General features: G+C 38.5%; 1 protein-coding gene across 1 annotated transcript in view; it reads left to right on the top strand.

The window, feature by feature from the left end:
* Positions 1-22,847, top strand: part of LOC138064269 (chondroitin sulfate synthase 3-like) — a 162,137-nt gene extending 139,290 nt beyond the window's left edge. Inside the window, exon 3 of the mRNA XM_068926005.1 lies at positions 20,064-22,847. Within this exon, the coding sequence (XP_068782106.1) occupies positions 20,064-21,626 (1,563 nt within the window). The 3' untranslated portion in view covers positions 21,627-22,847. The remainder of the gene's footprint in view (positions 1-20,063) is intronic.
* Positions 22,848-23,471: the final 624 nt, after the last annotated feature.

Raw genomic sequence — 23,471 nt, 5'->3', positions numbered from 1 at the left:
AATTTATATTTAGATTTGTCTTAAAATCAACTGCATTTGTGCTTTAATAAAGAAGTTTACATATCTTTTAAGGAATTTAGTCTATTACATCTTTTAAGGAATTTAGTCTATTAATATTGCCATGCTACGTCCTTGTAAAGAAGGGGGAAAAAATTGATGAGCAGTCAGACATGGGCTTGGGTTTTTGACTGTTTCCCCTTAGGCAGCAATTTCCTGTAAATTCTATTTCTAAGCAGATTTTTTTAATGTCTGGTTTTAAGTGGGTTTAATTTATTAGAGAAGCTCAGAATTTTGAGCTTCAGGACAGGAGGGACCCAGATCTGGCCAGAATATTCTTCAAATGTGTATTCCTTCTGCCTGCAGCTGGTGGATCTGGTCAGCACTGCACTGTTACATTACCAGTTTCAGGTCACTCTCTACTACTTGCCTTAAAAAAGACAGAGGTAGTAAGTTACTACCTTGAGTTCATGTTTGAAAGTGTTAAAAATGCAAAAACAAAATTTCAAGCGGCGAAGTTGTAACGTGGGCATTTTAAAATCAAGGGATAGTAAGGAATTCCTTTGTACACACCTATCTTGGAAAGATAAGTGAGGACCAATTCATATGCTTGCAGGTCTTCTGAGCTGAAAGAGAGGAACAGTATAACTGGAAGGTAAGAAAATAGATTTTTCCCTTTTATACAAACTTAGAAATGAAACGATGGAACTTACATGCTTCCTAATTATGTAAATGCAGAAAGATGCTTAAAATACTCACTTTTGGCTAGATGGATTTGTTCATTATTATAGTGGTGTTAAGCTATTCTAGATCACCAGTGTAACTATAATTCAGATTGGTAGTGATTGAAATACATTAACGTATAGCAGCTGTGGCATAGCTAGACTAAATAGGAAAAAGCTTAAATCTAAGTTGTTAAGAGAATTATTTTTCCTTTTACAAGCTGACTAAATACAACACACTTATTGGGTGAAAGAAATCATTGCAATTCCAAATGGTGCCATAGCCTTCTATTTAAACCTCTTTTTGGAGGGGAAAAAAAAACCAAACTCTTGTTGGTGATAGGTGTCAGGAAAATATGTTGGTAGATGTTTTAAGCACTTGAAAACCCAACTGACAGTAAAGAGAACGGACCAAAACTCATTTCACAGTGAAGACAGCTGAACACTTTTTTAGCAAGCGATTGATCAGTATTCACTCCAGAGGTAGGAACAACAACCAATTCTGTCTTTCTTGGCTGGACTTGATGCTTTTTTAGGTTGTTAAACAGAAGTCCCAATATATACTCTTTCCTTTTTGATAGGGCTTGTAAACTCCATATGTGAGTTTGACCATTTGCATGTTATAGCTTGTAGTTTTTCTGGGAAGGCAAAGTCTGCCTGATTTTGAGCCAAATACAGTGACTTTTCGACCCACTTTCCTAAGCTCTGTCTCAGCCTAACTTGAGCGTAAAAACCCTTTGTGCTCAACTGCTTCTGGGAGCTGCAAAGGTTCGTGCACGTGGGCCATATCCGCGCTCTTCCTATCTATTTTAAACAAACATCATTTGATTTTACTTTTGATAGGAATTGATAGGCACAGTTGTAATGGAAATAACAGCTCCCACTAGGCATATATCTGAGAAAAGAAATATAGATAGGCACAGTAGATGGGTCTAAAACAGTGCTCGCTAATGTTTTTTCATCAGGAAATGAAATAGTGTGAGAAAGCCTTTACCTCCTGATTATATGGTATGGCCATTATTAATAACAGAACTATTGGCTCTTTAAACAGAATGGTTGTTTTTTTTTTTTAATAGTCATACTATTTAAAAAAAATACAGTTATCCAGCAGAAATACCCTCAGGCCTCTATAGTTCTGATCTCGTTCCTTCACGTACTTTGACGCTTTTATAGTGAGCGACAGAAGAAAATTAGAATGAATTAATGCATTGCGTTTTAATTTTTACTCCCCCATTCCCTATTCCCTTCTCCCTCGAGTCCTTCCTTCAAAACACAAACCAAACCAACCATCAATTTAAAAAAACCTAGGTCCAACTCATTTCTGAGTGATTTAGGTCAATTGTAGATATTACCTTAATACAATCTGAAGTGTTTCATTTTTCCTGAATTGCCTTCACTAGGTGGTGTTCTCTTGAGTATTACTTCAAATGTGTAGATCATGGCCATTTGCCATCTTGTTTTTCCCCATGATCTTTTGAGTAAGCATTTGTTGAACTGTTTTCCGTCTATTTGATCATGTTATGACAGATTTGGTATAAAACTGAATGAGGTAATTTAATGCTGTACAAGATACAGTGTATGTGGACACTGAGTTCCTTAAGGAGTTAATCACTAAGCTAGACGTGCTTTTGTGATTTGTAAGAAAGCTGCTGGAGTTTATTACTGAAGAACCAATGAATGCTCAGGTATTTTACCTTTTTGAAAAAAATGTATTGGAATTCTATGACTTGAAGTAGAAATTGCCATTAGGAGGGTAATACCGCCTTTTTCATAACAGAAATCTTCAAATGTCTATTAAAAACAATAACGTTTTCAGCCAAAAAGACATCTGAGGCAGTATAAAATGGATTTTAAATTACCACGGTATAGCTGGAAGACTTTTTCTTTTACCAGTCAGCAGCACTTCCTAACTCAGAAATCCAGCAGTGAAGTATCTTCTTAAGGTTATTTTACAGTGCTGGTAAGATGAAGAGTCGCAGTTCAATGCGACTTCTCCAGTCCTCATGAAGCATACAACTCAGTAGGCTTGGCTTTTGTTTATTTTTAGGGTAAGACTAATTGTCAGTAAAGTTACAAGAATGCATTTGTGTTAATTAATGCTATATTTTCATCCCATCCAGTCAGAAAACACTGCTATGCCTGTGGAAAAGTATAATGGCAATATAATTAGGATTTCTTCTAAGAAAAACATTCTAACAGACATCCTGCCATGCTTATGGTATTTTAATTGGATGTTTAGCTCAAGGGTGGTTCGTAATTTATCATAAACTTTAATGTTAATAAAATCAGCTGGAAGGAAGCTCTACTTAATCCCCTTGATTACACCATAAGGACTAAAGACTTATTTCGAACATCCTTTTTTTAATAACTGACAACTCAAGAAAGGAAAACTAAGTTGACAAGGAGATTGTGCTGTTCAGTTCCTAGGCTGAGTAATGGCTGGATGCAGTACAAGTGCAGGAAAATTAAATCAAAGGGAGATTAAATCTGGCCTATTGGGCAGGCTACCAGTATGCAGACTGCGGAACAGCCTTTTTGGCAAGGCACTGGATGAGCGTTACCAAAAATCTGAACATACTGGTTTTGTTGTGTTGTTTCTTTGGGAGAGCTCTGACTTTTTGGATGTTTCTGATTTCTCCAGCTCAGTCTTTAATTTGCTGATGATAAGATCTCGGAAGCAACTTCTATCAGCCACTCAACGCAAGTTTAAATCATACTGTCTGCAGGAGTGTACAAATTCTCATTTTTACTAAATACATTTCTCTGAGCAAGGTTATTAATATGACATGGAGTAGGCTTGATCTTTGTCTGCCGAGAGCTCGTGCTGAGACCTTGCGACGGGCCATTACTGAGCTACCTAATTGCTTTTGCCCTGGAGCAGCAAGGGTTCTCGCCACTCTTGTCCCTTCTGATGTCTGCTTGGATGTTCCTGCTATCTGTACGTTTAATCCTCTTAACAGTCATGCTAAGTTCTGCGCTTTGGTAACGTTAAGACGCTTTGGCTCCCTCAGGTGCTTTATCGCACAAAGCCTGTTTCCTTTTCTCGCTTTTATGCCTGCTGACTTTCTGTTTCATCGTCCTAATAAATAGACCCATCTGATTTCCCTCATCTATTATTTGTAAATTATTCGTGTGTTGTTGTAGCTGTGTGACTGTATGTTTCCTTTTTAAAGTTAGTGTTCCTATGTTGTAGTTAGAAAAATCTGGCTAGGAAGCGGATCTCGGTTCCCCGCATCCCGATGGGGAAAGGGATGTTGCACTGTTCACCTTTCTTCCAAAGGCAAATCTGAAAAGATGAAAGGTCTGGGAGCAGCCTGTGAACCTGTAGCATGGCCAACGGCCGGCTCAGCTCGGGAGGCTGTTTGGTGGACACTAGGGGTGAGAGGTCCATAAAGATGGGTGGAAGAACGAAAGTTTTCTCCCTCTCGGCTCAATGCGAGCTGAAGGATTTGGCACCCCCTGAATGGGGCGTTGCTCGGTGCCTCATTGTAACAGTACAGTTCCTGGCTGCTTTTTAAATCAAATATAAGAGAGGTCAAGATGACGAGGTGACAGCATTTCCTGCTATGGGCGGCCCTTGGTCGCAGCGCTAAATCTAGCAAGCCACGTGCATATAGATACATATACGTGAGTTAAGTCATGGCCTGGTGCTTGAACGCACTGCAGCACTTGTGTGCTCTGTCATTTGGCCGTCAAGGCGGGAGATCCCAAAATCGCACAAAGTGGGAGCGCCGCTGTGCTTTCCTATCCTGGCAAATGTATGCAGAAGGGGGCTGTAGGTTTTACCAGCATTAAACATTTGGGGGGTTTTTTGGATGCAGCCTTTCAGGACTCCTGTGACCCAGCGTGTCCGTGGCTGAACACCTACTCCACCCCACGACCTGTGCAAAAGGTCACGTTTCGGGGGCAGTTTAAATAAACACACTGACTTCAAAGAATATCAAATACATGCAGAGCATTAAGAGGTAAACAGAAAGCTGATGCTCTCCTACAACTGCTGATTTTTATGAGAATATCTGCTTTTTTTTATTATCAACACGTTATTCCTGGTAACGTTTAGATACCCACACACTGGCCCTGACCTACTTCTCTTTTTCGTTTGCCCACTTCTGCCAGCCTACGTCCCTTTTGATACCTCCGATTTTGTCAATGTTTTACATTTATTACCAGAAGACAGAAAGCCAAACACCATTTGCAGTGCCTGAGGAAAGGAAATGGGTTAGCTAAAATGACCAAAAGGCTTCCAGGCAGCTTGGTAGGTCTCTTACTGTTTTGTTCCCCTAAAAGCAGGTTTAGATCATCCTCTTCTACTAGTTAGTTTCAGAAAATGAGTTACCTCTAGCTCCCGTTCCTGCCTATGTCCTTAGACGAGCGCTACGGGAAAGATTCCAGTGACTTTTTGTCTGATGCTCCCTGTCTGAACATGATTTAAAATGGGTGTGACAAGTTGAAATCGTAATCTCTATTTTTAAACAGATAACCAAGTATCACAGCTATGCTAAGCTTTTAAGTCCTTCAGTTATGTATGTCTCTCTATAATCCTTGTCCTGCCTTTATTTCCTCTGAAAAATCTATCCAAGCGTGGCTAATGGAGCGGGGAACTGAAATATTTAAACTAACAGGATGTGCAATATTGCTACCGTGGTTAAACAGAGACATTTGAGACCAAAGGTTTTTGCTCTGCTGTTTTTGTTGTAGGTGTTTTAGGCATTAATAAAAACAAGTAGGTATTTTAGGCAGTTGATTTGTTTGGTTGATGAAGTTCTTAAACTCAGGCTCCATGGTATGGCTTAGTGGAAGTTATGGTTGCTCTACTTCATGTATCATTTCAGCGTTATCTGCTAGTCAGTGCTGGAGTATAAATTTGCACTTAATTGGTTATGCAACCATTTACTGCATTTTCTTCCAGTAATTAGAGCCTTCAAAAGCTTCTTTAAAGGGTAAAACAGCAATTTTCTGAAGTGTATTTTGCAGTAAAATGATAACTTTTTAAGATAGCAAAAAGTTGGTGAACGGTAAAGAAGCAAACAAACTGTGTGACTGCCTCAAGAGCAATGAAATTTCAGATGCGTTATAATTATGGATTGTATCGAAACACAGATAGCGTTACAGGTTTTTTCCCAGGCAGTCTCATTTTTCTCCTGAGGATGTGAATTATTTTTAAAACAATTTTTCTCATTTCAGTGCTCGAGTTATTTTTCATTACTAATCTGATTTGCTGTTATGAGTTATGAATAATATCAGCTATGAAAACACTTTATGCTTCTTTTATTTTCCGATTTGCATGTAGCTGAGGAGAAACTCTAGCAATAGTCATACAAGGAACAGCAAAGGCAAATGCCGCGTTCTCTTATACGTTGTCTTTTATAGCAGTCGGAGATCTGAGTGAAGTCCTTATTGAGACACTTGCTGATTCCAGCTCACTGGGGCTGGGTGCTTCAGTGTCCAGATCCTCAGCATCACCCAACGCTGCTCCAGACCCTTTGGGTGCTCATCTGCCTGGCGATCCTTCAATATTTGAAAAGTTACCTTCTTCGTGAATCTAGTGCTTTATGTCTCCCTGGCAGCTCAATCCCGTAATTTCAGTTGTGTGAATATCCCAGGTAAAGCTCCAGTGGAGTGAAATGAGTGCAAGCAATGCTTACTTTGCAGTGGCAGTAGGAGCTTGCCATTGGTATTCGCTTGTTGCATAAAGAATAGATCGCTTCAGACAGAAAAAAGGCCTATATGTAATTCCCTGCCTTATTCTCTTTTCTGTTCAGGAGCATTTTATTAGCAGACAGCAATCTCCTCAGCGTACAGCATTCCTCTGTCCTGGGCAAGATATGGTTTCTGCATGATAAATCCTTTCCAGCATATCTCACCTTCCTTGCTGTCATTTGGTGCCGTGAATCAACTGGTGCTCACCCCTCCCCGTAACAGGCTTGCATCCCATCCTCTTCCTATGTAGAATTTCTTTCCTGACGTTCCCTTTTGTCTTTTTGTTTTGTCTTTTTAAAACATCTCTTTCTCACTAGTTCTCTTGTTTTGGAAATTTCCATTCTCTTCCACATAGCCCTTTCAAAGAACTTTATCAAACTGATTTTCTCATTCAGGCAGTACTTTAGCAGCTCTGCTTTGACCAAGAAATAAATATGCTGAAGTTGAGTATCCTCCTTTGCCATTTATCTGGTAGATGTACGTATATATATAGTCTTGTTAGCAAAAGAGAAGCATCATATTCTTCATGATACAGCATTTTTCATAGTATCAGCTGTGTCATCTTATAATATCAACCAGGATTTTTAAGTTGCATGATTAAGTTCAACTGATTACATTGCTGTCGGTTTCATTTTACCTAACCATGTAGAAGACTGATGAGTTTGTTGAAGTCTGCTGTAAGACTTTGTATTTCCTGTTCAGCAATGTTACGTTACTCTTCTCATAGGGCACCTATTACATAATTGCAGGCCTATATAAACTGTTATTTACTTTTAGATTTACTGAATATTAAAAAAAAAAAGAAGGAAAAAAAGATGCGGGTATGTAACTAAATGGCATTTAAAGTATGGCAATTAAGCAAAGGAGAATGGTTAGTTCTGTTGTGTCTGATTACTTTCCAGAAGTCAGCAGAAGAGAAGGAGACTCCTAAGGAAAGAAATAGCAGGGGAAAAAAATAAATATGAGTAAGATAAAGGGATGAAGGGATAAATGGAATAGAGGAGGTAGCATCTCTTTCCAGTTGAGTTATCCAAAAAATTTGGAAACATGCCATTTTTTTTGCCTTTGCATCTATGCTGTATAACATAGCTCCTCTGCTAACAAGCTAAAAGTACCCTGGATTGTCAATGTTTCCAAGCTCCCAAAGCGTAATTTTTGTGAAAGACTTTTGGAGGATGCTAGGTACAGATAACCCTAATACTGATAGGGCAGTAGAAATTTCTGCAACGTGTTCCTGTTCAAATTATTCCTTTTATAGTCTCAGAATGTTTATTTATTAATATAGCATCATAGAGTCATAGAATAATTTCAGTTGAAAGAGACCTTAGAGATCATCTCGTCCAACCTGCTGCTTTCAGAGCAGAATCAGGTTTAAAGTTGAAGATCAAAGTTGAATCAGGCTGCTCTGGATTAACAATATTTCCAAGCAAATTCCCAAAGTTCTTTTTTTTGTGGAAGATAAGAGTTTTGGGGGTGACAGAATGGTGTGGTAGAATGCCTGTTGCTATGCAAAGACAGTTTAAGTGCAATATTAAGTGCTGATATGTAACCATAGCGCTGTGCTTAAAAGGAGAAGTTTATTGATATGTGACTTGTATGGATAAATCCTGTTGTTATAATACAGACGTTTCTCCTCATTTTTTAGAACATTTATGGGAGAAGAAGTGCTCTTCTCAAATAGCTGTGGGTTTGGGGGTGGATAGGGTGGTTTGTTTTTGCTGTGATAGTCTTATCAAAATCAGTATCAAAACTGACTATGCAGAAAATTAGGTAGAACTCAAGGAAAAAAGAACAGTTAAAAAAAGCTTTAAAAAAATTTTTGTTTGGCTTTCATTGAATTTTAGCCTCAAGCAGTAACACTTATACTTATTTCATAATTGACTATGCTGATATGTAGTACCTCAGAGCATTTCCTTTTTATACACTATAGTGATAAATATATTGTGAATGTTAAATGCAAATAATTGCTTCTCTTTAGTACATTTCATTTGGCCAGCAATATGACCAACTAGTGAGGCACAGAAGTATATCCAACATGAAGCATTTTACCTCCAAACATCGATCTCGGGGTTTGTAGTCCTGAAGCTTGATTTTTATACTCTCCTCAGATGAGTCAGAAACGAAAATGACTTCTCACTGTTTTCCACGACGTTTGAGTTACTGAATTAGTTGCTTCAAAAGTGAGGAGACTTATGACTGGAGTCAGTCAAGGAAGGACTTGTGAGCTTGGTTGCAGAGCAACGTAAGACGTGCAGTGTCCGTGCCACAGAGCAATTTGGGTAAGGTACAGGCATGCAGGGTGCACAGTTAGATATGTTCTCCTGTGGAGCGTAAGAGATTTATGAGCATTTATTCTCATAAATAGTGGGGAGCCTTTGTGTGAAGCCCTTGCAGTATGCAGAGATACTCTTCTCCCAGTAATTCAGCTGGAGGATTGGGCCTTGTAAAATAACACTGCAGAAGGATTTTTCATGTGACATGGTCCTCAGACTGTATACGGCCAGTGTTGTTACTCGGCAGGGTGGACTGCTTTCTCCAGCTATATAAATTTTGTTCTCTCCCACTGTATTCAGATTACTCACAGAGACTATTTGTAGCATAGAGCCTGTAGGAAGATTGACTTGTTTTTATTATACTGTAAAATTGAGGCACATCAGAAAATCTCGCCGCTCTTTTTCATTAAGTGACAGGAGGGAGCGATGCTCCCACATCCGTTGATGTGCCAAAAACAGAGCCCACGCGCTGGGTCTTCATGCTTGTGTCAGGTTGTACAGTACGGGTGAAGCTGTGGGCTGAAGCACAGCCAACCGCCGTGTGCCTCCGGCCCCTTTTTATAGGAATGGCTGTAGCCAGGTATCCACAAAAAAAAGTCACATGCCCCTTAATATGATCGTAGAACAAACTGGCATTGTGGAGAGCTTCAGTGTTCTTAGTGTGCTTACTACTTTCATGTTAAAAAGTGCTGATCATGTTACCTGTCCAGATCTGGAGGACTTCTTTGGAAGTCCAGTTTTTTTTTGGGGGGGGGGCTGTTGGAATGAGCTGAAGATAAAAAAGTATGAGTGCCGTTAGGAACGTAAGACTGGAAAGGACACTGTGCCGTCCCTGTAGATTGTAGGCAGCGATACGGGCCCCATCCTAGTTGCTTGACGCAGAAGGGTCCACACTAAATGTCACAAGCCGCCGAATGTTCCCTAAGTCTACATAATAAAATATAGGATCAAAAAATCAGAAGCCTTGAGAAATCTAACCTGCTTTGGGAAAACATGTGAAAATAATGGAATCACCCACCTGAAACAAAAGAGAAATAGTTAAGTGAAAATTCCTTCCTGGGTAATCCTGGAAAGTGGGGTATTTTGTTAGTGCAAATGTAATAGTATCCATATAGCACAAAAATATCAAGTTTCCAGCTTGTGTGTAATTTGTAAATGTTATATCAGCTTTTGTGCTATTAATGCACTTACAAGAATAATTACAGTGTTCAGATCTTTGATCAGATACACAGATGTACAGCTCCATGTTTTGGTAAAGTTTATCATTAAACAAATGTGCTTAGCTCATTTCACAAAAAAACACTGAGATGACTCACAGGAGATAATCAGTCCCCAAATCACCATTTCATTTCCTTCTGTAATCCAAAGGATACAGTTTGATATTTGAGACCAAATGTCTGACCTTTAAAGATGACTTTTTTTTTTCCTTTTTTTCTGATGAAAAAGTGTTGAGGACTAATGATTTAACTGATTTTAATATTCTTGCCTTTGTGTAAGGCCAAAATCTCCTGTTTGCACAGTGCTAGAAGGCACATCTGGAGAGCCCATCCCACGTTCCTTGCAACAGTTGTGCAAACGGAGTTTGTTGCTTTGCACTGCCTTCCATGGAAAGGCATCAGGCGTCAAGTGTTGAAAAGGCATTAGGAGCATTTACTTAATGCAGAGAAGTAGTCTTACATGACGACTAGTTATGTCCTTGGTTTATTAGCATGCTAAGTTAGAGTGGTTTGCTGAGCCTTGTGGGTTGGCGGAATAAGGACACAAGGGATCAGATGAGTCTAGGCTTAGGGAAAAAAGGCCTGTAAAGGAAGGTAGATAGAGACTAGATAATCTAAATAGATTCTGATTTTTTTTTTTCTAGTAGCAGAGTGAGGAAGGGTCAGTTAAAGATCAAGAACTAAAAATACTCAGACACTTTAGACTGTATGTATTATGCAGTACAGTTAATGGTAACATTCACTTACTTCAATAAATAATTCCATAATCACATTAAATCGTTAATTATTCATTTTACTTAGAGGAAAAGAAATTTTTATTTTTATGATTCGATGACAGTCGTAAAATACTTCCAGAGGGGTTCTACCCTGAAGGAGATGATGTTAGCAAAGTAGCTTTTCTCTTGTTCTGCTGCTTAAAATTAAGGGTTAAGCATTTTTCTTAACTGCCTATTAAAAATATGTGTTTCGTAGATAAAACTGTGTTTTTAAATGGCGTGATGAAGTTTTGTATGTGAACGTTTGAAATTTTAGTGACCTATACTGAAAGTGAATTTCTCTCTTCTTGTAAGTAATTATGAGGAAGATTTTTTTGCAGTGCTCATTTTTTGAAATGCAATATGAATTCTGTAAATAGTAATACAAGTACTTAACACAGTTAAGAATGCTTTTTGTGGCGTGTACTCGATTCAGATTAATGGTAATTAATAGACCGTCATAATGAAATTAAGCATGCTATTTTAATCGTAAAATATTTTAAGGGTTTTGGATACTGAAAAGGGTACTGAAGGAGTGCATTTTTATTGTATCTGAAATGGTGAATGAGACTTAATGAAATACTGCTTATTAATCAAATACCTACCTGTCCCATACTGTATACCTAAAAGAGAAATTACTGAAATTCAGGTCTTAGCATTTGGAGAGAAAATTGATTTTCTTCACCTTAATCATAGCAAATAACTTCAGAGCTCAGCATGAGGGCATCGAACAGTACGACTTGCTGATCGGAGACCCGTTGTAGCCTTTACAGTCTGAAAATATAATTCTGATATAAACAATTTGGAAAGCGTAATTCTTTGTGTACAGATATTGCTGTAAGATGTTATACAGCTGCAAGTTTGGTGAGCTATATATGAAGCTATTGGAAGAACGGTTTGTTTTTAGAGAAACTCCCTACCAAAGAACTGTTTGAGAATAAATGTTACCTGTCAGAAAGCTTAGACAAGAAAAAGACAGTTAATCGAAGTCAGCACCTTTGGCACCGTCGTTCCACATCTGAATTTTGTTGAGAGCTGGCTGACAGGTAGAGAGGAGCCCTCAACTCTGCCTTCTCCCAGAGGTGAAACAGATTACTTGGAAACCAAGGCAGCAATCTCCTAAGTCTTCAAGCAGGGTGCCAGCTATCAAATACCAGGCATCCGTCTTGCCCGAAGGAATCACACTGGAATCTCTATTTCAGGCAAGACTCCCAGGCGATTTCCCGCTTCATCTGACCCAGGGCTCTCGGGGAACGGTGTTAGCGCTTGTAAATGCTTTAACCACGGAGCTGTTTCCTGGGGAAACGCACGTGCCGAGATGTCCCAAAGGATATTGGGGCTGTGGCCCCTGTGACAACAGCCAATGCCACCGTGGTTAAGTCCCCTTCAGTAAAGAGGCAAAGGAGTAGCAAAGTGAAAATGCGGACACACGCTCCTCTCCTGAGCTCCCTCAGGGTCGTTTTAAACATTTTCCTTTGATGTCGTGCATGTACGCCGCTGCACTTTTATGGCAGTGTTTTCAGATTGACAATTCAATTCGTCTTTTTATAGGCTAAATTACAGATGTCTTATGTGTTTGCCATTCCTTTTCCAGTGTGTTTTTTCCCTTTACAGTTTTGCTGAATTTTGTTATATTGTGGTTTCAGTGAGTTACCCCTATAACAAACGATTAGCTAGAGTCATATGTAAGAGCAGCATGACCTTAACGACGATAAGGTCTCTTCTCCTATTATCTCTCTGACGCTACGGCAAAACATTGGGGCTTGGAATTTTTTTTTTTCTTTCAGTTTTAAAACTATGCCCAAAAAGAGAGATGATGACCAAAAAAGAAAAAACCTACTAATCTTAATAGAGCAGCACTCTTTCATCAGAGTTTCTCTTGATACCACTTGTTAAAGAGTGCTGAGCTGATTTCAGCCCAAGGACATGACTAGCGTGAGAAAGAAGATTGGGGGAAAATGGTCCAGAAGGGTTTATTATTAACTGTCATTTATTAATCTGATTAAGATGAGGGCAAACAAAAGAGTTGTAAGTAATTAATTAATGCACAGTTCTGCCCTTACAGAGGTCTACACAAGAATTTTTAACTCATTTTTATTCTGCACACTACATATCACATCTAGCTAATCTCCAAATAAGAAGTTAGATCCCTTTCTGATGAGTGAACAGTCCCAATGAAGAAACAATTAATTGAAATGCTGACCTGCAGTTAAAATTTTTCCACTTACCAACCCCTACATACTAGAGCCGGAATCAATACATCAAGTTTTGTTCATCCGGGAAAAGATGTCAGTGGCAGGATTGTAGATTCTCTTGTCTTAAGTTATTTAATGTGTCTGTTAATGATGTGTGAAACAGAATAGCATTCAGCACTTTCTGCAGCCATGTGGGCTTAAACTTATTTCTCTAAGAATTAGCAGATGTGCCTTTCAATAAGATATAGCTCTTGTATAAATGGCATTTTACAAGCGCTCCTAGATTATAATTGCACTCCGATTCTCCCTATGTTATTTCTGGGTACATCATATATTAAAGCAATGGGCATAGTATAAAAATATCAGCAGGTTTTATCCCTTACCATACTTTGAATAGTAAAACATGAAGCCTCGTTCTGTTTTTGTGGCAAAAGCGTTTCATAACATTGCAACGCAGATGCATTGCAAACTACAAACAAACAGGCTACTTATGAAATAGTGAAGCTATTACATTAGTAATCATTGACTTTTATGGATATAAAATTCTTTTAGGTTGTGTATTAGACCAAGTGAAAGCATAAGGAAGCAGTGTTGCCTGAGGGCTGTGAATAGAAAGATAATGCTAGGTGCTCTCAGTGGAATGGCTGTTTTGTAGGAAGCTTGGCTGCTGCCAGTTAGTGTATGATTAACTCTTACTCACTAAAAGCCAAACACTCTGCATCACTGGAAAAGCTGGAGGGATCTCTCAACTCATTGCTCGCCCCACTCACAAGCAGTCTATCTTTTTCATAACCTGATCAAACTCTAAATTGTGTCCGTTACTTGTACTGGAAATCAGATCCAAAACCTTTCTCTTTGGACCTACCGAAGAGAAACCGATTTCCTACCCGGGTGTACCTATGGTCCGTTTGTGCTCTCTCTTTCTCTTACAGACTTGCTTCAATGTCTTTACAGGCAGTATGATTCTTTTCTTTCATTTTGCTGGGTTAAACGAGCTAAGTAATATTAACATCTTCTCATAGGCTAGCTTCCAGTCCTTGGCACTCATCTGCACCGATAGGGTCACATGCGTGCAGTAAAGATGCAGATGCAGAAACGTGTGAAGTTGTCTGCTGTCGCTTTCCGAAATACCGTGACTGGAGTCACATAGGCTCTCATTTTCCTTTTTGGTGGAGGCATCATCATGCTGGTGTCTTGTGACCTGCTGGTTTCACCTGAGAGTCTGCTTATAAACTTACCTTCTCCTTCCCCGTTCCAGTTCAAGACACCAACTTTCTACAGACTTTCAGGCACCTACGTCTTCAAACCACAGGTGCAGAATTTGGGATGTTGAATTTCTGCAGTGCTGCTTCTCTACGTCCTCTGGCTCTTCTCATGTGGTGTCTTACCCTCATCTCTCTTGATAATACCACTAGCTTTGTGTCATGAGCTAACTGTGTCCCACATTTTGTGCCAGCGTCACTAAGTGTACTGCATATTTTCCTCAAAAGCTTCTGAAATAGCTTCCCTCCAAACTGTTAGTTCCCCGTTTCAACATAACTAGATGTTGCCTCTCTTTTACCTTGTTTATATATATTTTGTAATTCCCATCCTAATCCTCATCTTCTGCAGCTTAACAAAACAGTTTTTCTCAGAGCACCGTACCAAATGACTTGCTGAAATCTATTTTCTTGTCCAGAGTTTCATGATCACTCACTGGAAAGCTCACTGTTGCATTTTATCATACTGTACATTATGGAGAACATCCTAATGTGCTTATAGTTACCTGAATTGTTTTTCTCCTTGTCCTTCAATTAAGGTGCTAAGTTTGTTGCTGTTAGACAGAGAGTTCTGTCCTGGACTTAGTGGATTTATGGTTTTACGTATGATCTTCATACGGATTAAATTCCCCTTGAAGTCACTGGAAATACTGAATATATCCTCATCTTGAGGAGGAGACCCAAACTTTAAAATCCTTGAGCAGGGTGCGGAAAGCCAAGGAATAGTTCTCACTCATCTCATTTCTAAATTTATTAAAAGCCAGGTTAAGAATAGATAACATGGTGGACATTTTAGTAGTGTTAATAGATTTGGAAAAGAGCGAGAGTGCCTGGAAGATTAAGTTTCGTGTCTTCCACGTTAAATGGGAGAAATTGTTTTTAAACAATGCTCAAAGAAAAAAAATGTGTTAATTTAAAAAGCAACATTTGCATTTACTCTTGTAATACGTGATAGTCTTGCAATAATAAAAGTGGGTTGGTTTGGGCTTTTGTGTATGTGTAATAAGAACTTTCATTTGTTATTACATCAGTAAATCACAGAGATTACAAGGAGTTCAGAGCTTTGCAATGCAAATTACATTGTGCTTACGTATTAACTATTGTATTTCTCTGCCACGGTAATAAAGTATTGCCTTTATTCTAATTCAGCTCTTCTCATTTTTTGTTCTCCTGCTCGTGGTTCAGAGTTCCTTAGAGCATGATTAGATTATCCACGTTTCTCACAAACTTCTAGTTTCAGCTAGCATGAGCAGAGGCAAGCAGAAATCCTTGCCAACTGTTGTGTTAGTTGTACTGTAAGAATTGCTCAGAATGCAGCAAACTCTTCAGAAAAATCAGAGTCATGCAGTACCAAAAAATAACATGTGCTTCCCTTTATTGAATTAAAGATAACTTTAACGGTGACTGTAAAGTAGCTGTATCGTGCCAGACCAACAGCTCATTTGACCAAGTATCCTCTCTGCAGTAGCCAATAGAAAAACCTAGGGAGGGCTATAAGAACAGTAAAGGCTTATGGCGATTTTCCTCAGTGCAGGCTCCAGCACTCTGCAGCGCAGCAATGTTCGGGAGAGATTGGACCTTGCTATTTAATAAATAGCAATGATGAAAGTCTTCCATTAAACTGTCCACTTGCTCTTTGAACCCATGTAAAGTTCTAACACCCACAGTTTGCTATGCCAAGGAGCATACGTAGTTTAACTACGTATTTCCTTTTCTGTTTTTGAATATTGATAGCAGCATTTTGTGTTCAATAGTTAATGTTAAAAGAAACATATCTACCTATCCACCTTCTCTGAGATGCTATGGATTTTATAGATCTCTCACTTGGCCCTCTTCTAATAACTCCCTTCCACACTGAAAAGTCCTGGTCTCTTTGCTTAATCACCTTGCAGTCCACCCCAATCATCTCCTTGCCTTGGTAGGACTGCCTTGGTAGGACTACCTTTGTAGTCCTTTGTTCAGATAGGAAATCAGGGTATCAACAAGGCGTTCGAGATTTAGGTGAACTGTGGATTTGTGCAATGGTATAATGACGTTTCCGATTCCCTGTAGACTTCTCCAGGTGATTCCTTATGGCCTGTTTTCTTTCGTGAAGATCAAGGTGACATGTGCATAAATTGTCTACTATAGGACCAAGTTCTCTTTCCAGAGCGCTAGCAGCCAGCATACAGTCCATCGTTGCTCAGAGATAATTAGGATGGTCTTCTTCACTTGTGCTTCACATTTATCTACAGAATTTCATCTACCATTTCCTTACCTAGCCACTCAAAATTATGAGAATTTTTGCAGGCAGCTTTCACTTTTACCATCCTGAGTAATTTTAATTTAGATTCAGAAAATCTTGCTACTGCCTAAATCTTCTCCTTCTCCAGGAACACTGGTAATTTTTTCCTTTGCTTCTTGGGCATGACCACCTTGTTTTTAAATAGTAAAGGAGAGTTAGGATCGCTTAGAACTGCTTTCATCTAGATGTTACTAGTTTGAGTTGTGAAAAGACATTTCCTATCCTACAATACTGAAAAAAAATTCTATTTGCACCAAAATAAAAAATTAAAATTCAAAACATTTTGATAGTTGTAATATGGATTTCAGTTTCAAATCTAAAAGGTTTATTATGAAGAGATTTCAAATGGGATGTTTCTAGCAAAATTGAAATTTGTTTGAGCTCAATTAATCGAAATCAGCTCTTTCAAACAAGTTTGTGTTTTGCTGTATCATTGCTTTCAAATGGGGAAAGAATTCATCTGACATTTGAGTATTCTGTTAGTATTTAGCTTAATACTTCAAGCAGAAATTCATCTCCTTCTCTTTTATTTGTTCTCTATATTATAATAGCACTTAGGAATCCAGTCAAGTACCATGAACACATTGTACTACGCAATGCAGAAAAAAACAATAAGAAAGTTGTTCTGATTTTCAAAAATAAGAGTTTACAGTTTCAGTATCATATATGTTAGAAGCTTTTCCCAACGTTGAGAAGTATTGAAAATGTTCAGTAACAGCACTGAAAACAGATTAATACTGTTTTGTATAGATGTGATAATATTATATTACCAAGCTGATTCAAAATTATTTTCGTTGCTGCTGTTAATCTGTTGTTGATTATCAAAAGCTAAATCATTAGTATAATGGAGTACATCCTCTCACTATGATTTCACTGGTGCATATCTAATAAACCAAGGCATCTGAAATGGAAATGTAATAGAAATGCACTATTTATGTTAATAGAATATTCCTATCAGATGAATGCTGCTAATGAATCTGCTGTGAAGTTGAGCTTGTAATAAGTCAAGGGTGGTGGAAAAAATGAGCACAACAGAAGGACAGCTTTCAGTTTTACAGTGACACTTTGTCATCTATTAAAAAAGTGGAGCGTAAACTAAGCTGTATACTTTAAAAGAAACATATTGTGAATATGCAGGTGAATTTGGCTTTTACTCAAATACTATTTTGCGGTATGAAAAGGAGGAAATCAAGTGATTCTTTATGATCAGAGAATTTTGGAAAGAGTGGAGTGTCAGGGATTGTGCAAGAAGTATGCGAATTTCATACCATTCCTTAACAGAGATGCCCTCCCTTCCTACCTTTATTTTCAAAGTGACATATTTTCTTTGAGAAATCTGTAGGGTAAGTTCTCACTTATGCGTGAATCTTAACGTGAAATTCTGCACCTGAAAATCATGCATTCAACTTCTTCCAGAAAATAACATAACTTTCTCCATGTTTTTATGTTAAATAAAGTACTACTATTTTTGCTGTCCTAAGAAAACAGAAATTTGGGCTTTAGGGGTTTATGACCAAAAGGAGAATATGAAAACACAGCCACTTTGCCTAGTTCACAGTAGACAGCTTTCAATAAAAGGGGAAAGAACAGGAGTTTAGCATGTAATTGGAGAGGTGGGAATCTCAGCTGATCAGCCAAGGTTTTCTCATGATTGAAAATATGAATCTTAGGGGTAGAAGGGGGAATGGTTCCTCCTAAGAGCAGGTTTCTTCACCCAAACCTTTCCCAGTGACAGGCTCATTTCTCCGGGATTCAGTCCGTGATTCTCCCACCTGCCCCATCCTGGCAGCGTCCATGTCTTGTCCACAAGGAAGCCAAATTTCAATTTTGTCAGCAGTGCTGATAAGCCCTGACTCAGTATTGTTGGTGCCTGTTGTCTGTGAGAGCGAGGAAATTGCCCAGGTCCTCAGGTCCCCCTTTCATCTCATCTCAAGTGACAAGAGCAGAGGCAGACAGAAGACCTTCTGTGAATGCACAGTATTTGAGTCTTTTTGCAACCGTGTGTATATATATTTTTAATTGATGCTCTTGGTCTGAGATATTTGGTATACTAAAGGCAAATTTAACATAACTTCAGGCGCTTTTCTGAGATAGTCTGGTTCTTTTCTCCGTATTGAGGTTGTAGCCTGAAAAAAATGAAGTGACTAATGATAATAGCTGCATGTGTTCAAGCAGAATCATTCAGGGACTGAGTGGAGGGGAGATTCTAGAAATTATGTATTAAAACTTTGTTTTTCTAAATAGGGCAAATGTATTTTTCCTGTATATGCTAATGGGCTTTTAAATAATTGTTGTCATGGATCTTAACTTTGCTGGGAGTTATTTTACATTTATTATCCTAGGTTTAATATTACCTCTAGTAGCAAAACCTCTGTTCCAGAAGGAATTGCAGTAAGATGGGCTAACCATTTTGAGTCTGAGATACTATGTCATCTGATGTCACCTCTCTTGATCTGCTCAGTGTGTAAAAGACAAACTTTGATACTAGTCCCAAAATCTGAATGTAGCTTGAGCTTACAACACCTCCTTGAGCAACATCTTCTACCTAATTAGCACGTTTTCCTTATGTATTAATTACAGACCCATCTGTTTGCAGATGAAAAAGAGTGGCCTCTTCTCCTTTATCTGTCACTTATGGGAGCATGATTCTGTTGCTGTGGAGTTAGTAGGTGTTAACTTAGCAAAGGCCTGTGCGTCTTCAGTGTATTTATGAAGTTAATATTTTACTCCTCCATATTGCTCCCTGTTTCAGAATAAGTATTCACTGCAGTAAATGAGTAATGAGCTAGTGTTGCTTTTGGGGAGGAAACTGAGTCACAGAAGGTATCATGATTTGCTCTTAGTAAAGCTGTTAGCACAGAAAGATATGCAGGCCAAGTACTCTAAATCCTGGTCTTGTGTTTTAGCCATACACTGTATTGCTTCACTGTTTAGAAGATATTGCAGTTAGTAATTTGACAGAAGTAGAATGTAGAAATAAATTGGAAATTACTCAGGGTAAACTATACTAGCACGACATATAGTTTATTTGTTGTGCTGTTATACATGTATCACTGTCAACACATATATTCCAATGATTATATTTCAGTCACTTAATTCTTTTTCTCCGTGGAACAGCAAAAGAAAAACCCCAAAAAACAACACAACAGTTTTGTTGAAATGACATCCATTTGCTTAATCAACATTAAGAAGCACAATCCATTTGCATATTGCTATAGGAAATACGAGTGGCTTTGCTCTCTGCAGACATAAATCCACGTCCCTCTTAAGAAATCATCTGTAATGCTGCTAAGCTTTCAGTAAGGATCTGTACTAATAAGGGTTTAGATGTAGTTGGAGACTTAGCGTTTCGTGCATAGCAGCGTCCAGCCTGCATCCAGGAACTCATAAGTATCTCTAGTTATTCACAAAGTGTTTGGTTTAGTTTTGTAGGTGGATAAAGTAAAGATAATCAAGGTGTCTGCCCTTGTATTTATTTAGATGACAGTATTTGCTCGCTGTGGGCAGAACTGAAACTGAGAGAAACAACGTTGTAAGTAATTCCTGGCCAAAAAGAATCTATGATCTCTCAGAATTGGTAATTATCAGCAGTACTAACATGGGTCCTTCTGTGGGTAGAAGCACCTTCACTAAGAGTCTTTTTTCCTCCCTCTCTTTCTAGATGCAGCAATTGTTTCATGAAAATTATGAACACAACCGGAAGGGTTACATTCAAGATCTTCACAACAGCAAAATTCATACGGCCATAACACTTCATCCAAATAAAAGACCAGCCTACCAATACAGACTGCACAATTACATATTGAGCCGCAAAATTTCAGAGCTGCGCTATCGGACCATCCAGCTCCACAGGGAAAGTGCCCTGATGAGCAAGCTCAGTAACAGTGAAATCAGTAAGGAAGACCAGCAACTGGGAGCGATGCCATCTTTCAATCGTTTCCAGCCACGCAAAAGGGCTGAAGTCATTGAATGGGAGTTTCTAACGGGAAAACTTCTCTACTCGATGGTGGAGAACCAGCCACCCCGGCAGAGCCTGAGCAGCGTCCTGCGGGCCGCGCTGGATGACACAGTAATGCAAGTCATGGAAATGATAAACGAGAACTCTAAATCTAGAGGAAGGCTCATTGATTTCAAGGAAATACAGTACGGTTACCGCAGGGTGGACCCTATGCACGGAGTGGAGTACATCCTGGATTTACTGCTTTTGTACAAGAGGCACAAAGGAAGAAAAGTTACGGTTCCAGTCAGACGTCACGCTTACCTTCAGCAGTTGTTCAGCAAACCTTTCTTCAGAGAAGCGGAGGAGCTTGATGTAAGAAGCCTCGTGGAGGATACTAACACGGACACTCAATCTTTCTCTTTTCTTTCAAATTCTTTAAAGATTTTTTCATCATTCCAAGGCACCAAAGAGATTGCAGGACACAGTGACAAGAAAATACATATTCTTGTCCCTCTGATAGGACGATACGATATTTTCTCAAGATTTATGGATAACTTTGAGAAGACTTGCCTGATTCCTAGGCAGAATGTGAAGCTGGCAGTAATTCTCTTCAGTTCGGAGTCTAGCCAAGATTCCAGCAAACACATAGAGCTGATGAAAGAATATAGCAACAAGTATCCCAAGGCAGATATGACCCTGATTCCTATGGCAGGAGAATTTTCTAGAGGTTTAGGTCTTGAAATGGCCTCATCTCAGTTTGACAATGACACTTTGCTGCTGTTCTGTGACGTTGATCTGATATTCACACCAGACTTTCTCCAGCGATGTAGAGATAACACTATTCAGGGAGAACAGGTTTACTACCCCATCATCTTTAGCCAATATGATCCAAAAGTAGTATATGGAGGCAACCCTCCAGCTGACAGTAGTTTTGTTTTCACAAAAAGGACTGGATTTTGGAGAGAGTATGGATTTGGAATTACTTGTATTTACAAAAGTGATCTGTTGACTGCTGGTGGATTTGATACCTCAATTCAAGGCTGGGGACTTGAGGACGTAGACCTCTTTACGAAAGTGATAACGTCTGGTTTGAAGGCTTTTAGAAGTCAAGAAGTAGGAGTTGTACATATTTTTCATCCAGTTCAGTGTGACCCCAATTTAGATCCAAAACAATATAAAATGTGCTTAGGGTCCAAAGCAAGTACATTTGCCTCTACCATGCAGCTCGCTGAACTTTGGCTAGAGAAGCATTTGGGTGTCAGGTACAATCGAACTCTCTCCTGACATCCCAGCCCATTTTGCCTTTGTAGGGGAGTTTACCTCATTATTATTATTACTATTTTATTTTGCTGTCATATTTTTAAACTCCCTCCTCAGTGTCTTCCAAAGACTGTTGACCTCAAACAGGATGAGTCTGCTGTTCACTGATATTTCTTATTCCTACTGAACTGGTTAGGTGACATCTTTCATGTTTCTTTTATTTGAAATTCAGTTAAGTCGTGGCAGTCGTGATCCCATGGAGCACATCCCTCATGAGAGACTGCATTGGAAGAATATTCTCTTGGGGCTGTAGGATGCAATATCATCTTTGTTGTGTTTCTCAGACTTGATGCGATACAAATATTTACTGGTGAAGGTACCACAAAAGTGCTTTATGCTTCCTCTGCGGAAGGAACTCTGTAACATAAACTTGAGTTTTATAATTTATATGAGGACTTAAATATATAAACACTACTTTTCTTCATCTTTAGAATTTTTAAAGTAAATGAATAACTATGATTGTACCTTTATTTTTTAAAAAAAAGAAAAACTGAGGAGTCACTTGCAAATGCAACTGGTACTGGCTACCAAGGTCCTTAAATGTCTTATTATAATAACAAGCTCCTTATTGTTGTTCACTCTAAGTGTGAATGAACTTTTTTTTCACAAGCAACAGGATTTAATCAAAAACTCTAGTTCACAAAGCTTCTAAAGTGAACATATGTCCTTCATTTGCTGGCAAGAAGAAACTATGACATAACATGGTTATTTATAACAAAGTGCAGGCATACAGTATTCTTTTTTTCAGACACTTAGTATAAGTTGCTCTTTCTCTTTTTAGAATGAGTCTAATATATAGTTTTCTTTTACATTCCTTTCATAATGCTACACTTGATAAAGAGTGTTAAAAGTTAAAGCTGCATCTTTTTTTACGTTGTCCATGATTATTGGTACGCAGAAACTATTTGTTGTTAAAATTTAAAATAACTGTAAAATAATTATTTAAGTTTGAAAATTTACTATTGCTGGTCAAAGTTCCTTGCCATTATATTTATATTAGCGGAGATTGTAGGACTGTGTTAAGATTTATCTCTCTGGACAGCCTGAAGTTGTCATGTTATGGGTTTATGGAGTAAAGTATTTAAAATGATACCAACATAAGAAATAATATCATTTTTGTATTTTAGAGAGATTTTTATATAGGGATATATACATATGTATGTGTGAGTGTGTGTATATATCCCTATACATACATATATATATATATTCATGTATATATATATATATATATATATATAAAATCATTTCAAAAGATGTTCCTCTTTTCAGTTCAGGTGGAGTTTTCTTACAATCGTTTTTGCCACACGCTTGGAACATTTCATGTTATACTGTGGCGAGAGCTCCAAGGCATCCAAGAAACCATCAGAATTCAGCCAAACTTAAACTGATGTAGTGGGTACATCTAAGACCTTCAGTACCTTTGATTTCAAACTATATTTCAAATTGAGCTGGGCAAATAAATTAAGCAGTTTCGGAATTTAAGTTTCAGTATGCCTAAATACAGTTTGTGGCTGTGACTGGCTCCTTTTGTGTTTACTTTCCAAGAACAACCAAGTGAGTGGCCTTCACTGACACACGTATTTTTGTGAAGGTACCTTGATGCATTTCCTAAGGCACCATGAGGATGCATAGGTCAGTTAAGATCGCTTATCTGTGGCTCTCAGTTTTGGATTTAGCATGCTAGGAAAAAACCATCACTGAAACAGGGAGCAGGTAAGCTCAGAGTTAAAGTGCTGGCCATAGCTGCTTTGTGGTGCCTCTTGTGTCCTGGCACACTGTAATTGCACGGAGATGGAGGCATGACGATTT

Source organism: Struthio camelus, chromosome W, assembly GCF_040807025.1.
Source record: "Struthio camelus isolate bStrCam1 chromosome W, bStrCam1.hap1, whole genome shotgun sequence".
In the NCBI taxonomy this organism is placed as follows: domain Eukaryota; kingdom Metazoa; phylum Chordata; class Aves; order Struthioniformes; family Struthionidae; genus Struthio; species Struthio camelus.
The sequence above is the reverse complement of the archived record's forward strand: the minus strand, read 5'-3'. Positions and strand labels throughout refer to the sequence as shown.